Consider the following 18919-nt stretch of genomic DNA (forward strand, 5'->3'; position numbering starts at 1 on the left):
CAATTAGAATGATCGTCACCACGCGTCGAGGCTGCGAGAAATGTCCACGTGATGAGCCACTGTCGTTGAGCTACACAGCTCAGTTAGGCCCTACCTGCTAAGGTAAAACAAACCGAGTTAAATCGAGTATTGTGGCTTGTTCAAGACGTTACTTGAAGGGATCTCAGACGTAGCTCTGTCTTAGCCGTTTCCACGGCTTGCACTGCCGTCAGAGTTTCCAGTCGGTTCCTGGTGACAAGGAGACGACATCACTCCCTGGCCGAAGGAATTGGCGGTGGCAGTGTGCGGGAGAGTGAACAACAATAAAGTGGAAATGCGACATCAAATTTATCAAAATCACAAAAATGGAATGCCTCGATTCAAGCCTCGACCTGTTCTGTTTCCATGCCATCGGCATTTAGATATTTTTTTTTAATGACGTTCGGCTTTGTGAATGACTCACACGTCCCTGTTCTATAAATGTCGAAGGGATCTCAGACTTTTCCAGTTCTCATTTCACTTTTTCTTGTGTTGTTGAAATATTATTTTATTGGCGAACTCCGCCCTTCTCTGGGATATAAACTCTCACGATGCTTGAGCGACCGGGAATTCCTCCTCCGTCCTTTGGCACCCGGCTGGCTGGCATGCAGGGACCGATGCTCCACCTCACGTGGCTGGCGCTGGTCGCCACGGCCCACGCAGGTACGGAGGCTGATGTAGTTTTTGACGGTGCGACGCGAAGCGACATCGGAAGGTACCACGACGATTGTCGCGACAGTTTAAACGCAACTCGTCTCTTTAAATGTCACTTTGGTGCTAACGATTCCCGGCGTCTTTCCTGTGCTCGCCGTGCGATGATCGATCTCACGAGCGGAACGTCCTTCAGCTGCGGTGCAGCGACACCTGAACGTGGCCTGGCTGCTGCTGCTGCTGCTGCCACCATTGCTCAAGTCGATGTTATTGTCATGCCACGTGCGACCTCTCCGGCACTGCTGTACCATCCAAGGCGCCGCTGCATGGAACACACGGAAACGAGAATTGAGCAACATTCATTGTATAAAGTGCACCGTCAGTTTACAAAAAAACTATCTTATTTTAAATAATTCCTTACCACCACCATCCTCGTCAATGTACGAGAGATGAGGCTGGCAGTCAACTTCAGTAGCGGAGAGAGCGGTGGGATCTGAGTTGACATTTGAACGTGGTGGTGGTGAAGGCGATGGAGCGTTGTTGTGTCGGGGAGGTCATTCAAGAGGCGTCGCTGCTGCGAATGAGCATGAGAATGTATGAGGGTGATGAGAATGAGGATGAGAATGAATGAGGGTGATGAGAATGAGGATGAGAATGAATGAGGATGAGAATGAATGAGGGTGATGAGAATGAGAATGAATGAGGATGAGAATGAATGAGGGTGATGAGAATGAGGATGAGAATGAATGAGGATGAGAATGAATGAGGGTGATGAGAATGAGGATGAGAATGAATGAGAATGAGAATGAATGAGGGTGAGAATGAGAATGAATGAGGATGAGAATGAATGAGGGTGAGAACGAGGGTGAGAATGAGGATGAGAATGAATGAGGATGAGAATGAATGAGGGTGAGAATGAGGATGATGAGAATTGAGTTTGATAGCGAGGGGATCTTCCGGGTTTGCTTGATCCGTAGGACGGGTTGCAATGTACGGTGGAGCCTGGCGCCGTGATCCTTTATAGGCGAGCAAGATTATTTATAAATGTATTCTGTCCTTGATAGGTAACCAGTGTAGGCTTCTATTTCTAACGTCAGTGTGATGTGAATTTATTTCTGAAGACTGTTCACGAGTCGAGGTTCCCTGTGTCGGACGATTTGAAGGCGCTGTAGCCGTCGGTGCGGCCGCCTGTGTGTCTCGACAAATCGATGAGATGTATTGATAGAGTTGCATGAACGCTAAACTTCGTTTGCACCGTACGTAGCCAGCCGTGCTAATCGGAGTGCGAGGGAAGGACGACGCTCAACAAACCAAACACACAAAGACTCACTCTTTGATTCTTTCGCTAAAGTCACGTAAAAAAATAAATAAAATAATAGAATACGACGTTTCGGTTGCAACCCAAGCAACCATCATCAAAGAGTCGCTGAGCAGGGGCTCAAATGCACAGAAGGGCGAGCGGGCAGCACCACGCATCTCTGCTGACGGTGTTGACGGATGAGCGTGAGTGGAGCGTGAACGGAGCGATGTGAATCGACGAGTGTGGGGGCAGAGCGCGTGGGAGGGAGCCCCAAAGTGGAGCAGCGCTAGGGAAGCAGATCGAGAAGCGTCGTGGCGGACGGGTGAGTGGATAGGTGAGTGGATAGGTGAGTGGATAGGTGAGTGGATAGGTGAGTGAGTAGATTGGTGAGTGAGTGAATAGGTGAGTGAGTAGATAGGTGAGTGGATAGGTGAGTGGATAGGTGAGTGAGTAGATAGGTGAGTGAGTAGATAGGTGAGTGAGTAGATAGGTGAGTGAGTGGATAGGTGAGTGAGTGGATAGGTGAGTAGATAGGTGAGTGAGTAGATAGGTGAGTGAGTGGATAGGTGAGTGGATAGGTGAGTCAGTGGATAGGTGAGTGAGTGTATAGGTGAGTGGATAGGTGAGTGGATAGGTGAGTGAGCGGATAGGTGAGTGAGTGGATAGGTGAGTGGATAGGTGAGTGAGTGGATAGGTGAGTGTATGGGTGAGTGAGTGGATAGGTGAGTGAGTAGATAGGTGAGTGAGTAGATAGGTGAGTGAGTGGATAGGTGAGTGCATAGGTGAGTGAGTGGATAGGGGAGTGGATAGGTGAGTAGATAGGTGAGTGAGTGGATATGTGAGTGAGTGGATAGGTGAGTGGATAGGTGAGTGAGTGGATAGGTGAGTGGATAGATGAGTGAGTGGATAGGTGAGTGGATAGGTGAGTAGATAGGTGAGTGAGTAGATAGGTGAGTGAGTAGATATGTGAGTGAGTAGATAGGTGACTGAGTAGATAGGTGAGTGAGTGGATAGGTGAGTGAGTAGATAGGTGACTGAGTAGATAGGTGAGTGAGTAGGGTGCAAGGCTACTGACGAGGTGCCGCGTAGGGCGAGGGGCTACTGACGAGGTGCCGCGTAGGGCGAGGGGCTTACTGACGAGGTCACGCGTAGGGTGAGTGACTACTGACGAGGTGACGTACATCGTCACCCTGCTGCTAGGCTGGGTCTCCGATTGAACACGTTTCAAAGTTATTTTTAAAATGGGAATCATCTTCATTATCATAATGCGAGACAAACATAAAGATCCCCCGTGTAGCCTTCACAGACTTTTGGGGCAAGTGCTGTTAGCGAGTAGCAGCGACACCTATGAGGGCTGGGACTGTGGCACACGAGGGGGTGGGTGGCCAGCCAACACCACGCCCGGCCGCCTTTGTCTCCCCAGTGGCGATGTCTTAACACCGCATTTCAGGCTAATAAGTTATCATCACTAGCAGCAGCATCGGCTTCATCAGCTTCATAGCCACGATCAGCGTCGACTGTGTGAACTTTATTTGTTTGACCCACAGATGTCAACCGGTCATCATCGACCGAGATCAGTCCACTGCTGGATGAAGGCCTTCCCAAGCCGTCACTCACGATCCTGCGATGTAAATAATCCACCGAGCACGCTGCTGCACGCGAGGCGATTCCATCGCTCCGTCTCTTAGCTGGACGCCCTCACCGTGTTCCATTTGTCACACACACAAAGCTCTGTGTGGGCAGAAGTCGAATTCTCGAACACTCTTAAAGCTTTCGTGACTGCAGTAATTCATATTTGTAGTTCTTTCGGTAAAGTCACGTTGAAGGGAAATAATAAAATAATAATAAAAATATATTAAACAATAAAAATTCTCACGACGTTTCGACCATAACGCAAACGGTCGTCATCAGGTGTGTCGGTTTGCATAAATTTATTTATTTTTAAACGGTGTATTTATTTATTTTAAAAAACGTTAGCGCCACGCGCAGCGATTTGGCAATTTATTTAGAAGGACTAGTCCATCTATGTTCTGAAAAGAGGAGGGGGGAGACGAAATTTTTTTTAATGTATGCTGTCTGAAAGCCACTGTAAGCGTGAACAATCAATTAAGACCTGAAATGGTTTATCAAATCTTTGTCACATGACATTGACTTTTCCAAGACAGAGGTTCTTTGTAAGCCATCTGGCTACCATGAGAGATTCGTTCATGAGGCTATCCACATATACAAGAACAGAGACAATTTCAACCGAGAAGATGGATTCTATTATAGCAATCATTGGAAAGATTTGATAAACCATTTCAGGTCTTAATTGATTGTTCACGCTTACAGTGGCTTTCAGACAGCATACATTATAAAAAAAATTCGTCTCCTCCCTCCTCTTTTCAGAACATAGATGGACTAGTCCTTCTAAATAAATTGCCAAATCGCTGCGCGTGGCGCTAACAGTTTTTTTTATAAATAAGTAAATACACCGTTTTAAAGTAAATAAATTTATGCAAACCGACACACCTGATGACGACCATTTGTGTTATGGTCGAAACGTCGTGAGAATTTTTATTGTTTTATATATATTTTATTATTTTATTGTTTCCCTTCAACGTGACTTTACAGAAAGAACTAAGGATATACTCTCAGCATTCTCCACTGCCTGGGAAGCATGCTCGGGTTAGCGCCTCCCAGGCACAACGGGGAGGTCTCACGGCACGAGGAACACCCCACGGCAGCGGACGAGGGAGAGACCTGCAGGTCAATGCACCGCTCTGAGTGACTGCAGCCCCATCATGTAACCGACAAAGCCAGGATCTGTGATGTCCCCAGGTAGACTTAGCGATGTCCCAGGTGAGCTGCCTCGACAAGAGAACGATCCTGAAACAACGAGGGCAGTTGGCAGCCCCATGCAGGTAGCATCCCAATAGCGGTAGGCCTGGCAGGTCACTATCCTGTAGAGTTACAGATGCGTGGTAGACAAACACAGACAATGTCATCATTATTCTCCTTCTTCTTGTTGCAGCGACTCAAGTCAATTCGAGCGAGCCCCTTCGACCGAACGCCAACAACAGCCACACGTCGGAGCAGCCTCAAGCCCAGGAGGATTTCATTCACAGCACAAAAGCCTTGCGGGTGGTGACATCTTCTGCAGTGAGCGGTAGGTGCAGTGGCAGGGGCTGTGGCGAGTGCCCATCGCAACCACTGCAGGGTCAAGCAGTAGTATCAGTAGTAGCATTAACAGCAGAAACAGTAGTATCAGTAGTAGTATCAGTAGTAGCAATAACAGCAGCAACAGTAGTAGCAGTAGTAGTATCAGTAGTAGTATTAGTAGTATCAGTAGTAGCAATAACAGCAGCAACAGTAGCAGCAGTAGTAGTATCAGTAGTAGCAATAACAGCAGCAACAGTAACAGCAGTAGTAGTATCAGTAGTATCAGTAGCAGCAGTAGTAGTAGCAGTAGTAGTAGCAGTAGTAGCAATAACAGCAGCAACAGTAGCAGCAGTAGTATCAGTAGTAGTATCAGTAGCAGCAGTAGTAGTAGCAGTAGTAGTATCAGTAGTAGCAATAAGAGCAGCAACAGTAGCAGTAGTAGTATCAGTAGTAGTATCAGTAGTAACAGTAGTAGCAATAACAGCAGCAACAGTAGTAGTAGTAGTATCAGTAGTAGTATCAGTAGTAGCAATAACAGCAGCAACAGTAGCAGTAGTAGTATCAGTAGTAGTATCAGTAGTAGCAATAACAGCAGCAACAGTAGCAGTAGTAGTATCAGTAGTAGTATCAGTAGTAGCAATAACAGCAGCAACAGTAGCAGTAGTAGTATCAGTAGTAGTATCAGTAGTAACAGTAGTAGCAATAACAGCAGCAACAGTAGTAGTAGCAGCAGTAGTAGTATCAGTAGTAACAGTAGTAGCAATAACAGCAGCAACAGTAGTAGTAGCACTAGTAGCAGTATCAGTAGTATCCGTAGTAGTATCCGTAGTAGTATCAGTAGTAGTATCAGTAGTAGCAATAACAGCAGCAACAGTAGCAGTAGTACAGTAGCAGCAATAGTAGTACCAGTAGTATCAGTAGTAGAAAAAACAGCAACAACAGTAGTATCAGTAGTAGTATCAGTAATATCAGTAGTAGTATCAGTAGTAGTGTCAGAAGTAGTATCAGTAGTAGCAATAACAGCAGCAACAGTAGCAGCAGTAGTAGTATCAGTAGTAGCAATAACAGCAGCAACAGTAGCAGCAGTAGTATCAGTAGTAGCAATAACAGCAGCAACAGTAGCAGCAGTAGTAGTATCAGTAGTAGTATCAGTAGTGGCAATAACAGCAGCAACAGTAGCAGCAGTAGTAGTAGTATCAGTAGTAGTAGCAGTAGAAATATCAGTAGTAGTAGTAGCAATAACAGCAGCAACAGTAGCAGTAGTAGTATCAGTAGTAGTATCAGTAGTAGCAATAACAGCAGCAACAGTAGCAGCAGTAGTAGTAGTATCAGTAGTAGTATCAGTGGTAGTATCAGTAGAAGCAATAACAGCAGCAACAGTAGCAGCAGCAGTAGTATCAGTAGTAGTAGCAGCGACACCTATGAAGGCTGGGACTGTGGTACCCAAGGTGGGAGGCCAGCACCACGCCCGGCCGCCTTTGTGTCCCCAGTGGCGATGTTTAAACACCGATTTTGAGCCTGATAAGTTATCATCACGAGCAGCATCGGCTTCATAAACTTCATAGCCACGATCATCGTCGACTGTGTGAACTTTATTTGTTTGACCCACAGATGTCAACCAGTCATCATCGACCGAGATCAGTCCACTGCTGGATGAAGGCCTCCCCAAGCCGTCACTCACGATCCTGCGATGTAAATAATCCACCAAGCACGCTGCTGCACGCGAGGCGATTCCATCGCTCCGTCTCTTAGCTGGACGCCCTCACCGTGTTCCATTTGTCACACACACAAAGCTCTGCGTGGGCAGAAGTCGAATTCTCGAACACTCTCAGCATTCTCCACTCCCTGGGAAGCATGCTCGGGTTAGCGGCCTCCCAGGCACAACGGGGAGGTCTCACGGCACGAGGAACACCCCAAGGCAGCGGACGAGGGAGAGACCTGCAGGTCAATGCACTGCTCTGAGTGACTGCAGCCCCATCATTTAACCGACAAAGCCAGGATCTGTGATGTCCCCAGGTAGACTTAGCGATGTCCCAGGTGAGCTGCCTCGACAAGAGGACGATCCTGAAACAACGAGGGCAGTTGGCAGCCCCATGCAGGTAGCATCGCAATAGCGGTAGGCCTGGCAGGGCACTATCCTGTAGAGTTACAGATGCGTGGTAGACAAACACTGACAATGTCATCATTATTCTTCTTCTTCTTGTTGCAGCGACTCAAGTCAATTCGACCGAGCCCCTTCGACCGAACGCCAACAACAGCCACACGTCGGAGCAGCCTCAAGCCCAGGAGGATTTCATTCACAGCACAAAAGCCTTGCGGGTGGTGACATCTTCTGCAGTGAGCGGTGGGTGCAGTGGCAGGGGCTGTGGCGAGTGCCCATCGCAACCACTGCAGGGTCAATCGTCGTGACACGACATTGGCGTGGGGATAAGAAATCCGCGTGCTCACCAAAAATGCTTCCAGTCGGCCAGCCCAGAGCGGCTGTGTCACCGGTTGGCGCCGCCTGTGGATGACTGGCGGAGTGAGCAGGCACGGGATGGGAATGGTGAATTGTGCAGTGGACACTCTGTGGACACTCCGTGAGCAACGCCTTTGGCGATGTTCCACTCGACCGCGTGGCCCTGCTCCCCCTGTGGGTGTCAGACAGCAGCAGTAGCAGCAGTAGCAGCAGCAGTAGTCTCAGTAGCAGCAGCAGAAGCAGTAGTAGTATTAGCAGCAGTAGTATCAGTAGCAGCAGTAGCAGCAGCAGTAGTCTCAGTAGCAGCAGCAGAAGTAGTATTAGCAGCAGTAGTATCAGTAGCAGCAGCAGTAGTATTAGCAGCAGTAGTATCAGTAGCAGCAGCAGTAGTATTAGCAGCAGTAGTCTCAGTAGCAGCAGCAGTAGCAGTAGTATTAGCAGCAGTAGTATCAGTAGCAGTCGTGTAAAGGCTGTGTCAGCAAGTCTCAATGTGAAGACAGGGTGTCAGCGAGACTGGAGGATCTTGGGTCGGGAAATCCCCCCAGAGAATCTACGGGGATAAAAGCAGGCCAAGAAAGGGAGCTCGAGGCTGTCGAGAGGGTCTCGGTCCGTCGCCGCCGTCTGCTGGGTCATCCATCTCCACGTCGGCGTTATCTCGTGACGATGCGGTCCTAAGCCACGTCACGTGCAATACAATAAACATCTACAGCTCGAATCCGGAGTCGTTACAGTAGTAGCAGTAGTAGTAGCAGTAGTAGTATCAGTAGTAGTAGTATCAGTAGTAGCAGTAGTAGTATCAGTAGTAGCAATAACAGCAGCAACAGTAGCAGCAGTAGTAGTATCAGTAGTAGTAGTATCAGTAGTAGCAGTAGTAGTATCAGTAGCAGCAATAACAGCAGCAACAGTAGTAGCAATAGTAGTAGCAGTAGTAGCAATAACAGCAGCAACAGTAGCAGCAGTAGTAGTATCAGTAGTAGCAATAACAGCAGTAGCAGCAGTAGTAGTATCAGTAGTAGCAATAACAGCAGCAACAGTAGCAGCAGTAGTAGTATCAGTAGTAGTATCAGTAGTAGCAATAACAGTAGCAACAGTAGCAGCAGCAGTAGTAGTAGCAGCGACACCTATGAAGGTTGGGACTGTGGTACCCAAGGTGGGAGGCCAGCACCACGTCCGGCCGCCTTTGTGTCCCCAGTGGCGATGTTTAAACACCGCTTTTGAGCCTGATAAGTTGTCATCACGAGCAGCATCGGCTTCATAAACTTCATAGCCACGATCATCATCGATTGTGTGAACTTTATTTGTTTGACCCACAGATGACAGCCGGTCATCATCGACCAAGATCAGTCCACTGCTGGATGAAGGCCTCCCCAAGCCGTCACTCACGATCCTGCGATGTAAATAATCCACCGAGCACGCTGCTGCACGCGAGGCGATTCCATCGCTCCGTCTCTTAGCTAGACGGCCTCACCGTGTTCGCTGTCACACACACAAAACTCTGTGTGGGCAGAAGTCGAATTCTCGAACACTCTCAGCATTCTCCATTGCCTGGGAAGCATGCTCGGGTTAGCGGCCTACCAGGCACAACGGGGAGGTCTCACGGCACGAGGAACACCCCACGGCAGCGGACGAGGGAGAGACCTGCAGGTCAATGTACCGCTCTGAGTGACCGCAGCCCCATCATGTAACCGACAAAGCCAGGATCTGTGATGTCCCCAGGTAGACTTAGCGATGTCCCAGGTGGGCTGCCTCGACAAGAGGACGATCCTGAAACAACGAGGGCAGTTGTCAGCCCCATGTAGGTAGCATCGCAATAGCGGTAGGCCTGGCAGGGCACTATCCTGTAGAGTTACAGATGCGTGGTAGACAAACACAGACAATGTCATCATTATTCTTCTTCTTGTTGCAGCGACTCAAGTCAATTCGACCGAGCCCCTTCGACCGAACGCCAACAACAGCCACACGTCGGAGCAGCCTCAAGCCCAGGAGGATTTCATTCACAGCACAAAAGCCTTGCGGCTGGTGGCATCTTCTGCAGTGAGCGGTGGGTGCAGTGGCAGGGGCTGTGGCGAGTGCCCATCGCAACCACTGCAGGGTCAATCGTCGTGACACGACATTGGCGTGGGGATAAGAAATCCGCGTGCTCACCAAAAATGCTTCCAGTCGGCCAGCCCCGAGCGGCTGTGTCACCGGTTGGTGCCGCCTGTGGATGACTGGCCGAGTGAGCAGGCGCGGGATGGGAATGGTGAATTGTGCAGTGGACACTCTGTGGACACTCTGTGAGCAGCGCCTTTGGCGATGTTCCACTCGACCGCGAGGCCCTGCTCCCCCTGTGGGGAGTCAGTCAACAGCAGTAGCAGCAGTAGCAGCAGCAGTAGTAGTATTAGCAGCAGTAGTATCAGTAGCAGTCGTGTAAAGGCTGTGTCAGCAAGTCTCAATGTGAAGACAGGGTGTCAGCGAGGCCGGAGGATCTTGGGTCGGGAAATCCCACCAGAGAATCCACGAGGATAAAAGCAGGCCAAGAAGGGGAGCTCGAGGCTGTCGAGAGGGTCTCGGTCCGTCGCCGCCGTCTGCTGGGTCATCCATCTCCACGTCGGCGTTATCTCGTGACGATGCGGTCCTAAGCCACGTCACGTGCAATGCAATAAACATCGACAGCTCGAATCCGGAGTTGTTACAGTAGTAGCAGTAGTAGTATCAGTAGTAGTAGTATCAGTAGTAGTAGCAGTAGTAGTAGCAGTAGTAGTATCAGTAGTAGTATCATTAGTAGTAGTATCAGTAGTAGCAGTAGTAGTATCAGTAGTAGTATCAGTAGTAGCAATAACAGCAGCAACAGTAGCAGCAGCAGTAGTATCAGTAGTAGTATCAGTAGTAGTAGCAGTAGTATCAGTAGTAGTAGCAGTCGTAGCAATAACAGCAGCAACAGTAGCAGCAGTGTTAGTAGCAGCGACACCTATGAAGGCTGGGACTGTGGTACCCAAGGTGGGAGGCCAGCACCACGCCCGGCCGCCTTTGTGTCCCCAGTGGCGATGTTTAAACACCGCTTTTGAGCCTGATACGTTATCATCACGAGCAGCATCGGCTTCGTAAACTTCATAGCCACGACCATCGTCGACTGTGTGAACTTTATTTGTTTGACCCACAGATGACAGCCGGTCATCATCGACCAAGATGAGTCCACTGCTGGACGAAGGCCTCCCCAAGCCGTCGGCATCACTCACGACCCTGCGATGTAAATAATCCACCGAGCACGCTGCTGCACGCGCGCCGATTCCATCGCTCCGTCTCCCGTCGCGTTCCCCTTTCTGCCTCTTGGATTTTCATTCTCAGCGCTCATCTCTCGGCTTTTCTCTGGGCGCTCGTCACTTTGTTTCCCACAGCTGGTTTGGTTGCTCGCGGCCGCCTCTCTCGACCGCCTCCTCGCAGGCGGAAGGCGCCTAGGGGCGGAGCAAGTTGGTGTTTAGTCCTCGCTTTTAGCGACGCTTAAAGCGACTGTGAGCGCAGCGTCCTCACGTGGCTCTGAGACCAAGCTTGTGTTTCCCCTCTGCGGCGACGCAAACCTCGGGGTGGGTCGGGCTTAAAGGAAGTCGAATTCTCAAACAGTTGAACACGTGGCAATGGTCGTGGTAGCAAGGGGCTTTCGCGATCAATATTATCCATAATCGAGGGGGCTTTGGTTCGACCGAGTCGATATAAATGCGTCGTTAAAGCCGCCGCCGCCGCCACCACCCGACACAGCCAATTAGTAAGTTTTGTCACGTAAACAAAACATACCAATTAGTTAAGAGTACAGCCACGCACTGGTTATGTGTTAGAGAGTAAACCCACTACGCCATTTACAATCGTAGTGTAGTATACAGTAGTTTATAGTGTAGTGTATAGTGTAGTGTATAGTAGTGTAGTGTATAGTGTAGTGTATAGTAGTGTAGTGTATAGTGTAGTGTATAGAGGTGTAGTGTATAGTGGTGTAGTGTATAGTAGTGTAGTGTATAGTGTAGTGTATAGTAGTGTAGTGTATAGTAGTGTATAGTAGTGTAGTGTATAGTGTAGTGTATAGTGTAGTGTATAGTGTAGTGTATAGTGGTGTAGTGTATAGTGTAGTGTATAGTAGTGTAGTGTATAGTGTAGTGTATAGTGTAGTGTATAGTGGTGTAGTGTATAGTAGTGTAGTGCATAGTAGTGTAGTGTATAGTAGTGTAGTGTATTGTAGTGTATAGTACCGTGTATAGTAGTGTATAGTATAGTGTATCGTGCAGTGTATAGTAGTGTATAGTGTAGTGTATAGTGTAGTGTATAGTGTAGTGTATAGTAGTGTAGTGTATAGTGTAGTGTATAGTAGTGTATAGTGTAGTGTATAGTAGTGTAGTGTATAGTAGTGTATAGTGTAGTGTACAGTGTAGTGTATAGTTTAGTGTTTAGTGTAGTGTATAGTAGTGTAGTGTATATTAGTGCAGTGTATAGTAGTGCAGTGTATAGTAGTGTAGTGTATAGTGTAGTGTATAGTAGTGTAGTGTATAGTAGTGTAATGTATAGTGTCGTGTATAGTGTCGTGTATAGTGTCGTGTATAGTAGTTTAGTGTATAGTAGTGTATAGTGTAGTGTATAGTAGTGGTGTATAGTAGTGTATAGTGTAGTGTATAGTAGTGGTGTATAGTAGTGTATAGTGTAGTGTATAGTAGTGTAGTGTACAGTGTAGTGTATAGTAGTGTATAGTAGTGTAGTGTATAGTGTAGTGTACAAGTACAGCCACACATGGGTTGTGTGTTGGAGAGTGACCCCACTACGCCATTTACCATTCGAGTAGCCGTGACGTTTCGCCGGTAATTACGACGCATTTATATTTACTCGATCTAACCCAAAACAACCTCGATCATGGATAATTCTCGAATACTCTCAGCATTCTCCACTGCCTGGGAAGCATGCTCGGGTTAGCGGCCTCCCAGACACAACGGGGAGGTCTCACGGCACGAGGAACACCCCACGGCAGCGGACGAGGGAGAGACCTGCAGGTCAATGCACCGCCTTGAGTGACTGCAGCCCCATCATGTAACCGACGAAGCCAGGATCTGTGATGTCCCCAGGTAGACTTAGCGATGTCCCAGGTGAGCTGCCTCGACAAGAGGACGATCCTGAAACAAGGAGGGCAGTTGGCAGCCACATGCAGGTAGCATCGCAATAGCGGTAGGCCTGGCGGGGCACTATCCTGTAGAGTTACAGTGCTAGATTATCGCAGTAGCAAAAGCAGCAAATGCTCCGGGCCCCGCACTTCCAAGGGCCCAGAGCTAAACGCTTTCAAGCTATTAATTCCGGTTGAGTGATTCTGCACTTGCTCTGTTACTATAGTACTATACCGCCTTCAACTTTTATGGACGACCGGGTGTTTAAGGTTAGCGATTTGTCATTAACTGGCCGTATAGCAGATATAAAAGGATATAATATCTTTACTGTGCAAGTAATGTGTTTTTAATGTGTTATAACATCGTGTGCTACAGGCCCCGCACTAGCTTCGTGCGGCACTGGTTACAGATGTGTAGTAGACAAACACTGACAATGTCATTCTGCTTCTTGTTGTTGTAGCGGCTCAAGTCAATTCCACCGAGCCCCTTCAACCGAACGCAAACAACAGCCACGTGCCGGACGACGCTCACGGCCGCGGCGTCGTTGACGCTGCAGTCGCCGTAGCGTCCATGATCGCCCTTAGCGAGAGCAGCGGGTGGAGCGCTGGGGCCGTGGCCGGGGTGGTCATTGGAACGATTGCGGTCGTCGTGGGAGTCGTCGTGGGCGTGAATGAATTAATCTGTAAAGATAGGCGAGCCCAGAGCGGGCGTCTCGATTGATGGGGACCGTCTGTGGGCCATGCGTCAAGTGAGCACGACCGTGATGGGATGGGTGGTGCCAATTAGTAAGGTTTATATTTACGCAATCTAAACTGACAGCCTTTATTGTGACTAATATTGGTCGTGGACGGGGAGTCAAACAGCAACAACAATAACAGCATCAACATCAGCAAGAGCAGCAACAACAATAACAGCATCAACAATAACAGCATCAACATCATCAACAACAATAACAGCATCAACATCAGCAAGAGCAGCAACAACAATAACAGCATCAACAATAACAGCATCAACATCAGCAACAACAATAACAGCATCAACAACAGCATCAACATCAGCAAGAGTAGCAACAACAATAACAGCATCAACAATAACAGCATCAACATCAGCAAGTGCAGCAACAACAATAACAGCAACAACAATAATAACAGCATCAACATCAGCAAGAGCAGCAACAACAGCAGCCGATGCACCACCAGCTACAGTGAGGGAAAAAAGTATTTGATCCCCTGCTGATTTTGTACGTTTGCCCACTGACAAAGAAATGTTCAGTCTATAATTTTAATGGTATGTTTATTTGAACAGTGAGAGACAGAATAACAACACCAAAATCCAGAAAAACGCATGTCAAAAATGTTATAAATTGATTTGTATTTTAATGAGGGAAATAAGTATTTGACCCCTCTGCAAAACATTACTTAGTACTTGGTGGCAAAGTCCTTGTTGGCAATCACAGAGGTCAGACGTTTCTTGTAGTTGGCCACCAGGTTTGCACACATCTCAGGAGGGATTTTGTCCCACTCCTCTTTGCAGATCTTCTCCAAATAATTAAGGTTTCGAGGCTGACGTTTGGCAACTCGAACCTTCAGCTCCCTCCACAGATTTTCTATGGGATTAAGGTCTGGAGACTGGCTAGGCCATTCCAGGACCTTAATGTGCTTCTTCTTGAGCCACTCCTTTGTTGCCTTGGCCGTGTTTTGGGTCATTGTCATGCTGGAATACCCATCCACGACCCATTTTCAATGCTCTGGCTGAGGGAAGGAGGTTCTCACCCAAGATTTGACGGTACATGGCCCCGTCCATCATCTCTTTGATGCAGCGAAGTTGTCTTGTCCCCTTAGCAGAAAAACACCCCCAAAGCATGTTTCCACCTCCATGTTTGACGGAGGAGATGGTGTTCTTGGGGTCACAGGCAGCATTCCTCCTCCTACAAACACGGCTAGTTGAGTTGATGCCAAAGAGCTCCATTTTGGTCTCATCTGACCACAACATTTTCACCCAGTTGTCAAGTTTCAAGTTTCATTTATTAGGTATAGCCCTGTGAGCCATGCGGCTCTTAAGTCGGGTGCAACCGCAACAAACAAAATTTGTCCTCTGAATCATTCAGATGTTAATTGGCAACCTTCAGACGGGCATGTATATGTGCTTTCCTGAGCAGGGAGACCTTGCGGGCGCTGCAGGATTTCAGTCCTTCACGGCGTAGTGTGTTACCAATTGTTTTATTGGTGACTATGGTCCCAGCTGCATTGAGATCATTGACAAGATCCTCCCGTGTAATTCTGGGCTGATTCCTCACCGTTCTCATGATCATTGCAACTCCACGAGGTGAGATCTTGCATGGAGCCCCAGGCCGACAAAGATTGACAGTTCTTTTGTGTTTCTTCCATTTGCAAATAATCGCACCAACTGTTGTCACCTTCTCACCAAGCTGCTTGGCAATGGTCTTGTAGCCCATTCCAGCCTTGTGTAGGTCTACAATCTTGTCCCTGACATCCCTGGAGAGCTCTTTGGTCTTGGCCATGGTGGAGAGTTTGGAATCTGATTGATTGATTGCTTCTGTGGACAGGTGCCTTTTATACAGGTAACAAGCTGAGATTAGGAGCACTCCCTGTGTGCTCCTAATCTCAGCTCGTTACCTGTATAAAAAACACCTGGGAGCCAGAAATCTTTCTGATTGAGAGGGGGTCAAATACTTATTTCCCTCATTAAAATTCAAATCATTTTATAACATTTTTGACATGCGTTTTTGTGGATTTTTGTTGTTATTCTGTCTCTCACTGTTCAAATAAACCTACCATTAAAATTATAGACTGATCATTTCTTTGTCAGTGGGCAAACGTACAAATCAGCAGGGGATCAAATACTTTTTTCCCTCACTGTACTCTATGATCACGATCATGGTGGTGACACGTGGGCTTGAAGTGCCCGAAACTGGGGCACTTCCCCCCGCTCTGGACACAGCCCGACGATAGAGGTCACGACCCCTGGGCAGTGCCTCTTCTCCAGCCCGTGTCACTTACCCATCACTCCATCTCTTCTCTAGCCCGTGTCACTCATCCACTCACCCATCACTCCATCTCTTCTCTAGCCCGTGTCACTCACCCATCACTCCATCTCTTCTCTAGCCCGTGTCACTCACCCACTCACCCACCACTCCATCTCTTCTCTAACCCGTGTCACTCACCCACTCACCCACCACTCCATCTCTTCTCTAGCCCGTGTCACTCACCCACTCACCCACCACTCCATCTCTTCTCTAACCCGTGTGACTCACCCACCACTCCATCTCTTCTCTAGCCTGCGTCACTCACCCACTCAACCATCACTCCATCTCTTCTCTAGCCCGTGTCACTCACCCACCACTCCATCTCTTCTCTAGCCCGTGTCACTCAACCACTCACCCATCACACCATCTCTTCTCTAGCCCGTGACTCACCCACTCACCCATCACTCCGTCTCTTCTCTAGCCCGTGCCACTCACTCACTCACTCACCCACTCACCCATTACTCCGTCTCTTCTCTCGCCCGTGTCACTCACCCACTCACCCACCACTCGATCTCTTCTCTAGCCCGTGTAACTCACCCACTCACCCATCACTCCATATCTTCTCTAGCCCGTGTCACTCACCCACTCACCCATCACTCCATCTCTTCTCTAACCCGTGTCACTCACCCACTCACCCATCACTCCATAACTTCTCTAGCCCGGGTCACTCACTCACACATCACTCCATCTCTTCCCTAGCTCATGTCACCAACCCACTCATCCACTCAACCACCCACCCACCCACTCACTCACACATCACTCCATCTCTTCTCTAGCCCGTGTCACTCACCCATTCACCCATCACTCCATCTCTTCTCTAGCCCGTGTCACTCACCCACTCACCCATCACTCCATCTCTTCTCTAGCCCGTGTCACTCACCCACTCACTCCATCTCTTCTCTAGCCCGTGTCACTCACCCATCACTCCATCTCTTCACTAGCCCGTGTCACTCACCCATCACTCCATCTCTTCACTAGCCCGTGTCACTCACCCATCACTCCATCTCTTCTCTAGCCCGTGTCACTCACCCATCATTCCATCTCTTCCCTAGCCCGTGTCACTCACCCGCTCACCCATCACTCCATCTCTTCTCTAGCCCGTGTCACTCACCCATCACTCCATCTCTTCTCTAGCCCGTTTCACTCACCCATCACTCCATCTCTTCTCTAGCCCGTGTCACTCACCCACTCACCCATCACTCCATCTCTTCTCTAGCCCGTGTCACTCACCCACTCACCCATCACTCCATCTCTTCTCCAGCCCGTGTCACTCACCCATCACTTCATCTCTTCTCTAACCCGTGTCACTCACCCATCAGTCCATCTCTTCTCTAGCCCGTGTCACTCACCCACTCACCCATCACTCCATCTCTTCTCTAGCCCGTGTCACTCACCCACTCACCCATCACTCCATCTCTTCTCCAGCCCGTGTCACTTACCCATCACTCCATCTCTTCTCTAGCCCGTGTCACTCATCCACTCACCCATCACTCCATCTCTTCGCTAGCTCGTGTCACTCACCCATCACTCCATCTCTTCTCTAGCCCGTGTCACTCACCCACTTACCCATCACTCCATCTCTTCTCTAGCCCGTGTCACTCATCCACTCACCCATCACTCCATCTCTTCTCTAGCCCGTGTCACTCATCCACTCACCCATCACTCCATCTCTTCTCTAGCCCGTGTCACTCACCCACTCACCCATCACTCCATCTCTTCTCTAGCCCGTGTCACTTACCCATCACTCCATCTCTTCTCTAGCCCGTGTCACTCATCCACTCACCCATCACTCCATCTCTTCTCTAGCCCGTGTCACTTACCCATCACTCCATCTCTTCTCTAGCCCGTGTCACTCATCCACTCACCCATCACTCCATCTCTTCTCTAGCCCGTGTCACTCACCCATCACTCCATCTCTTCTCTAGCCCGTGTCACTCACCCACTCACCCATCACTCCATCTCTTCTCTAGCCCGTGTCACTCACCCATCACTCCATCTCTTCTTTAGCCCGTGTCACTCACCCACTCACCCATCACTCCATCTCTTCTCTAACCCGTGTCACTCACCCACTCACCCATCACTCCATTTCTTCTCTAGCCCGTGTCACTCACCCATCACTCCATCTCTTCTCTAGCCCGTGTTACTCACCCACTAACCCATCACTCCATCTCTTCTCTAACCCGTGTCACTCACCCACTCACCCATCACTCCATTTCTTCTCTAGCCCGTGTCACTCAACCACTCACCCACCACTCCATCTCTTCTCTAGCCCGTGTCACTCACCCACTCACCCACTCACCCACCACTCCATCTTTTCTCTACACAGACACACACACAAAGACACACAGACACACGCAAGCGCACACAGACACACCCACACAAACACACAGACACACACGCGCACACGCGCACACAGACACGCGCACACAGACACACCCACACACACAGACACACCCACACACACCCACACACACGCACACAGACGCACACAGACACACGCACACAGACACACACACAGACAGACAGACACACACAGACCCACACAGACACACACAGACACACACACAGACACACACACACACAGACCGACTGGGTTGTAATGGGCATCGCGTCACGTGACGGTAGCTGGGCAGGGAGCGGTCGGCGTCGCGGCTTTCCTCTCCGCGAACCCCGGCTGCTTGGTAGACACGTCGAGGTTACAAGGTCAGAGGTTGCAAGGTCAGAGGTTGCATGGTCAGAGGTTGCATGGTCAGAGGTTGCATGGTCAGAGGTTGCAAGGTCAGAGGTTGCAAGGTCAGAGGTTGCACGGTCAGAGGTTACACGGTCAGAGGTTGCAAGGTCAGAGGTTGCAAGGTCAGAGGTTGCACGGTCAGAGGTTGCAAGGTCAGAGGTTGCAAGGTCAGAGGTTGCACGGTCAGAGGTTGCAAGGTCAGAGGTTGCAAGGTCAGAGGTTGCATGGTCAGAGGTTGCAAGGTCAGAGGTTGCAAAGTCAGAGGTTGCATGGTCAGAGGTTGCATGGTCAGAGGTTGCAAGGTCAGAGGTTGCAAGGTCAGAGGTTGCAAGGTCAGAGGTTGCACGGTCTGAGGTTGCAAGGTCAGAGGTGTCAAGGTCAGAGGTTGCACGGTCAGAGGTTGCAAGGTCAGAGGTTACAATGTTAGAGGTTGCGAGGTCAGAGGTTACAAGGTCAGAGG

General features: G+C 49.2%; 1 protein-coding gene across 2 annotated transcripts; it reads left to right on the forward strand.

Moving 5' to 3' along the window:
- Positions 1-445: 445 nt before the first annotated feature.
- LOC116955885 (uncharacterized) lies at positions 446-15482 on the forward strand. 2 transcript variants are annotated; one of them, XM_076053618.1, is made up of 9 exons: positions 446-681; positions 3517-3597; positions 4983-5117; positions 6722-6802; positions 7320-7454; positions 8882-8962; positions 9475-9609; positions 10711-10797; positions 13143-15482. In XM_076053618.1, exons 1-9 carry the CDS (start codon positions 570-572, stop codon positions 13400-13402), a joined length of 1107 nt encoding a protein of 368 aa, XP_075909733.1. In that variant the 5' UTR covers positions 446-569; the 3' UTR covers positions 13403-15482. The 2 variants fall into 2 exon arrangements, with proteins under 2 accessions (XP_075909733.1, XP_075909734.1); XM_076053619.1 differs by lacking the exons at positions 3517-3597; positions 4983-5117 and having other exon boundaries at positions 448-681.
- The last annotated feature ends 3437 nt before the right edge of the window (positions 15483-18919 follow it).

This window comes from Petromyzon marinus, chromosome 62 (assembly GCF_048934315.1).
Source record: "Petromyzon marinus isolate PM22_M1 ecotype Great Lakes invasive population chromosome 62, UKy_Petmar_22M1.pri1.0, whole genome shotgun sequence".
In the NCBI taxonomy this organism is placed as follows: domain Eukaryota; kingdom Metazoa; phylum Chordata; class Hyperoartia; order Petromyzontiformes; family Petromyzontidae; genus Petromyzon; species Petromyzon marinus.

Coding starts and splice junctions, on each gene's coding strand:
- LOC116955885 (XM_076053618.1), top strand. CDS start 570: ATGCTTGAGCGACCGGGAATTCCTCCTCCGTCCTTTGGCACCCGGCTG. Junction 6,803..7,319: donor GTCACTCACGATCCTGCGAT/GTAAATAATCCA, acceptor TTCTTGTTGCAG/CGACTCAAGTCAATTCGACC. Junction 9,610..10,710: donor GGCATCTTCTGCAGTGAGCG/GTGGGTGCAGTG, acceptor TTTGACCCACAG/ATGACAGCCGGTCATCATCG.